This window comes from Crocodylus porosus, unplaced genomic scaffold (assembly GCF_001723895.1).
Source record: "Crocodylus porosus isolate Cpor-Errol unplaced genomic scaffold, CroPor_comp1, whole genome shotgun sequence".
NCBI classification, from domain to species: Eukaryota; Metazoa; Chordata; order Crocodylia; family Crocodylidae; genus Crocodylus; species Crocodylus porosus.
The window spans coordinates 12,845,460-12,849,565 of NW_017728886.1; the positions used below are offsets into that span (position 1 = coordinate 12,845,460).

Here is a 4,106-nt window from a genome sequence, read left to right on the forward strand (position 1 = left end):
CAGCCCTACTGAAAACCCAGCTGAAGATGAGGTTGTGTGTGCCAAGCCTGGCAGACCCTGAGCTGCACCCCCTGCTGAGCACTGGACAGACTGCAAAAGGCATTTTATTGTCACCCTGATGCATGGAGGTATTAAGTGGAAGTACCCATGTATTTGAAGCGCTGTGTTTATATATATATATATCAGTTTGTATTGTGTCTTGCACTGGATGAAGGCAACTCGGAGTACTCTGCTGCTCGGCTGCTACCAATTCTTTGGTGGACTGGGAGAAGGACCAAGGCCATTGGCACCCCAGGGATCTGAAATTGGCAGTAGGCCCACACCTAGCACGGCAGACCAGGGTTACAAATGAATGCCACAAAGGCAGGAATTTCTGCTTTGCAAATGATTTGCATTTCCTTGCCTAACATTCCCGCTCCATCACCTTGTATGTCATTGGAAAATGAATCCTGGCATGACACGGAAGAGCGTACTTCATCCCACCTGCAACATTTGGAATCAATGTAGTGTAGTGAGAACAGGATTTGTGCAGGAATGGAAAAAGCAGCAATGGAATAATGCTGGTTTGATGAGCCAGGACTGATCTGTTTGGATAAAATAAATTTAAAAAACCCCAACTCATTGATATCAAAAGTGAAACTAAGTGTTTTGCTGCCAGTCTCTACTTGAAACAAAACTCTTAATCAAAGCAATTGCTCCAGTAATGCCAAAGCCACATAAATTAGAGATTAAATAAAAGAAGCAGACAAAACTAATAACTGCATTATGACAGATCCAGAAAAAAGAGCTGCTGGAGTTCAATATATAGTAAGTGATTCTGTTGGTGTATAAAGTCATTGAGGAGGCAAATGGGACCTGCTAACTGTGAAGCATATAACAAATATTCTGCCTTCATTCATAATTAAAATACCTGAGGGTAGAATACTCCAATGGAATAGACAAAGCCTGATAAAAATTGAAAAAAGAAGTAAAGATGGCAGGAGGCAAGATCTGGGAAAGTCAAGTGAACACTTTGAATTCAAGATGAACAACAGGTGTCACCTGTAGGCACCTACCAAAGTAAAACAAGGGAGCAAATGAAAGTTGTCAAATCAAAGGGGAAGATTTTTGCAAGTTCTCCCCAGAAGAGCAGGGCAGACAGGTGGGTGTTTGCCAAGCATCACAAGCCTTCGTTTCCAGTTGGAGGATTCCCCAGGAAAGACCACAGGACTAGGAAGAGCCTCTAGAGTAATTGTATCTAGTCTCCTGCATTTGCAGGCAACCATTTGTTCACGGAGTCCACAAGAACACCCTCTCTGACCTTTCTCTCAAGCCATAGCTACAGTGCACCCTATGAAAAAACCCCCAAACTACAACACACCACAAGGAAAGGGTAACAGAGGCATGTGCTGCTACGCCTTGCCACTGCAATAACAAGAAGTTTGTTAGGTTTCCGAGTATCACAGATGGGTTTGATCTTTTGCACGGGACTTTCAATCTTACTGGCTTTATCTGAGTTTCTTTCAGCAAGCTGTGAAAGAAACTGTGGATTAGAAAACACACCAAGGCATGCGTAGTCAGTACAAGAAGATTGTGGGTCTTTGTTCCAACTTCCCATTGACTGGTCCATGTGAAAGGGTCACATGTTTCCTACAAGCTGGAGAGGTTGATGCTTTTAGTTGAGACACTCCAGAGTTCAAACCCCTCTGCAAGCTGAGTTATAAAGCGATGGCATAAACAAGGGGGTGTAGCAGGGAATGCAGCTCCTCCGCTGGTAATGTGGTTTGGGTAGATTGTGCTCTCCGGTCTCCTTGGCTGTTGCAATGAGAAGTCCCCTTCCTGTTACAATCTAAGCGTTAGTTACAAAATAATCTCACTCTACGTTAGGGGTGGCAATTATTTGGGCTGGAGGGTCGCTTAAGAAGTTTACGTGAGCCATGGCTGGGGACAGGGAGGGGGGAGTGCTGACTCAGCATGGCGAAATGGTGGGGGCAGGGAGGGCAGAGTGGGAGCATTTGATCCAATCTGGTTCCAGCCTGTCACCTCCACATCCCCACAGGGTGGGTGGGCGGGCAGGCGGACAGTCTCCAGAGAGACTGGCTGAGGACCCTCGTAGTCAGGGTGCACTCAGCCGAGCAGATGGGACCAGGCCACAGGTGGGTGGGGAGTGGTGTGTGGGAGTGGAAAGGGAGAGCAGGGCCAGGATCCCGTCTGCTTGGCTGAGTGCACCCTGCCTGCAAGGGTCTTCAGCTAAGGCAGTGCCAGCATGGGGCCAGGGCCCGGGCCAGAGCTGTGACCCATCCACGCAACAGGTGCCAGTTCCACAGGCAGGGACGTGCGCGGAGCAGACTGGGGCTGCCCCGGGCCCTGGCCCTGCACTGTCACTGACCGGTGATCCTGGATCTGGCCCTGGCTGCCCATCCCAGTCCTGGACACCACTTCCCATCCTCCTGTGGCCCCATCCCACGGGGCGCCCGAGCCAGTCTCCATGGCAGGGCAGACAGGGCAGGGTGCCCGGGCAGCAGGACCAGGTCCAGTGGCGGCAGTGGAGACACTGGCGCAGCAGCCCAGCAGAGCGAGCCACTGCCACAGGGGCTGCTGGGCAGCTGGGTCCAGCCACTGCATCACCCCTGCCCTGCTGTGCATCCGGGGACAGTGGGACTAACCGCACACACCGTGGCCCGGGCTGCCCCCGCACCTGAACTGGCTGGGGCTGAGGGACTGGCCGCAGGCTGCATAGCATCCCTGGGGCTGGATCTGGCTTGCGGGCTGGGTTTTGCCCACCCCTGCTCTATCTTTATGGTCCTTCCCTCAGAAAATAATCAGCCCATTCGCTTATTTCTGACTCTCTGGATCTCTTTCATTGTTGCTCCTTCGAGCAATGCTTACCAGCACCAGCAAATGCAGTCAAAACTCTTTTTAGCCAGATCATCCTTTCTGAGGCGTGAATTCCCTCGCCACCGCGGCCCCTGTAAATTTACTGCACACTCAGGGCTGGACACAGGACAACCGGACTGTCCTCTATGATGGCCACCCTACCCAGGGCCTGGATAGAAAGGGGCCTGAAAATGGTAATTTTTGATTATTATCATTATCTCTGGTGAAATGGGGCCTGATGCTAAAAGTTCACCCAAGGCAGCTAGGAGTCCGAGCACGGTGCTGTGCGCCATGAACCAGTTAAGCGCGTTATCTAGGGAATGGGGGGTTTTGGTTTGTTTTTCTTTAAATATAATTTGTATCTGAGGCCAAATTAGCCCAAACTAATTCCAAACCCAAGAGTCCAGAACCGTAAGTGGCCCTACTACCGGCAAGCATCCTCCACTCGCACCTGGGGCTTCAGATGTTTCCAAAACCTTAGGCGGGCGTCCCACGTGCGGGCCCAAGCCCCCGAGTTTTGCTTGCCCTTTGCCATAAGGCCCTTGGAGCAAGCTAGGGAGGAGACTCCGTTGCCACTGCACCTCGGCAGGTACCGAACCACGCCAGAGGAGCGGTTGGCGGTTCAGGAAAGCCGCCTTCTTGGATATTTCCCTTGCCAGGTTGCGAGGCCACAACCCTTGATCTGGGCCAGAAGGCGACAGGTGGCTGGGGACCAGCTTTGCCCCGAGTGCTGTAACTTTCCCCTGTCTCCCTGCCTTTAGGGACAAGGTAGGCTTGACCCCCCAGGGCCACGCACGCTGCATGCCGGGCTCTCCCCTGCCTCGGGCTGGCCAGGAAGAGGGCAGCGCCCAGCCCAGCCCCTGCCCTGCAACCTGCGCTCCCCGGGCCGCGGCTGGGGGCCGGCGCTCGCCTCCCCCGCGTGGAAACCCACGCTTCCGTGCCCGAACACAGTAACTCAAGTCATGAGACGGCCTCGCTCCTATTTCAAGAGCTGGCAGGAAATACATAGAGCAAGAAAGGCATAAAATAAAGAACTCCTTCCCCCCCCCCCTCCTTCCCGGGGAAAAAAAAATAAAAAAAGCCCGCCCGAGCCGCGGCGCCCAGCGCGCCCGCGCGCCGCCGAAGTGCGGGAGCCGGCGGGGAAGTAAGTGTGCAGGACACGGCCCCGCGCGGCGCACGCGGCAGCATGAAGGAAAAGGCGATGATCAAAACCGCAAAAATGCAGGGCAACGTGATGGTAAGTGGCCGCG

The 4,106-nt window shown here is 53.1% G+C and overlaps 1 protein-coding gene across 1 annotated transcript in view; it reads left to right on the forward strand.

Moving 5' to 3' along the window:
- The first annotated feature begins 3,962 nt into the window (after positions 1-3,962).
- Positions 3,963-4,106, forward strand: part of DPP6 (dipeptidyl peptidase like 6) — a 731,733-nt gene continuing 731,589 nt past the window's right edge. Inside the window, exon 1 of the mRNA XM_019530500.1 lies at positions 3,963-4,093. Coding sequence (XP_019386045.1) covers positions 4,043-4,093 — 51 coding nt within the window. The 5' untranslated portion in view covers positions 3,963-4,042. The remainder of the gene's footprint in view (positions 4,094-4,106) is intronic.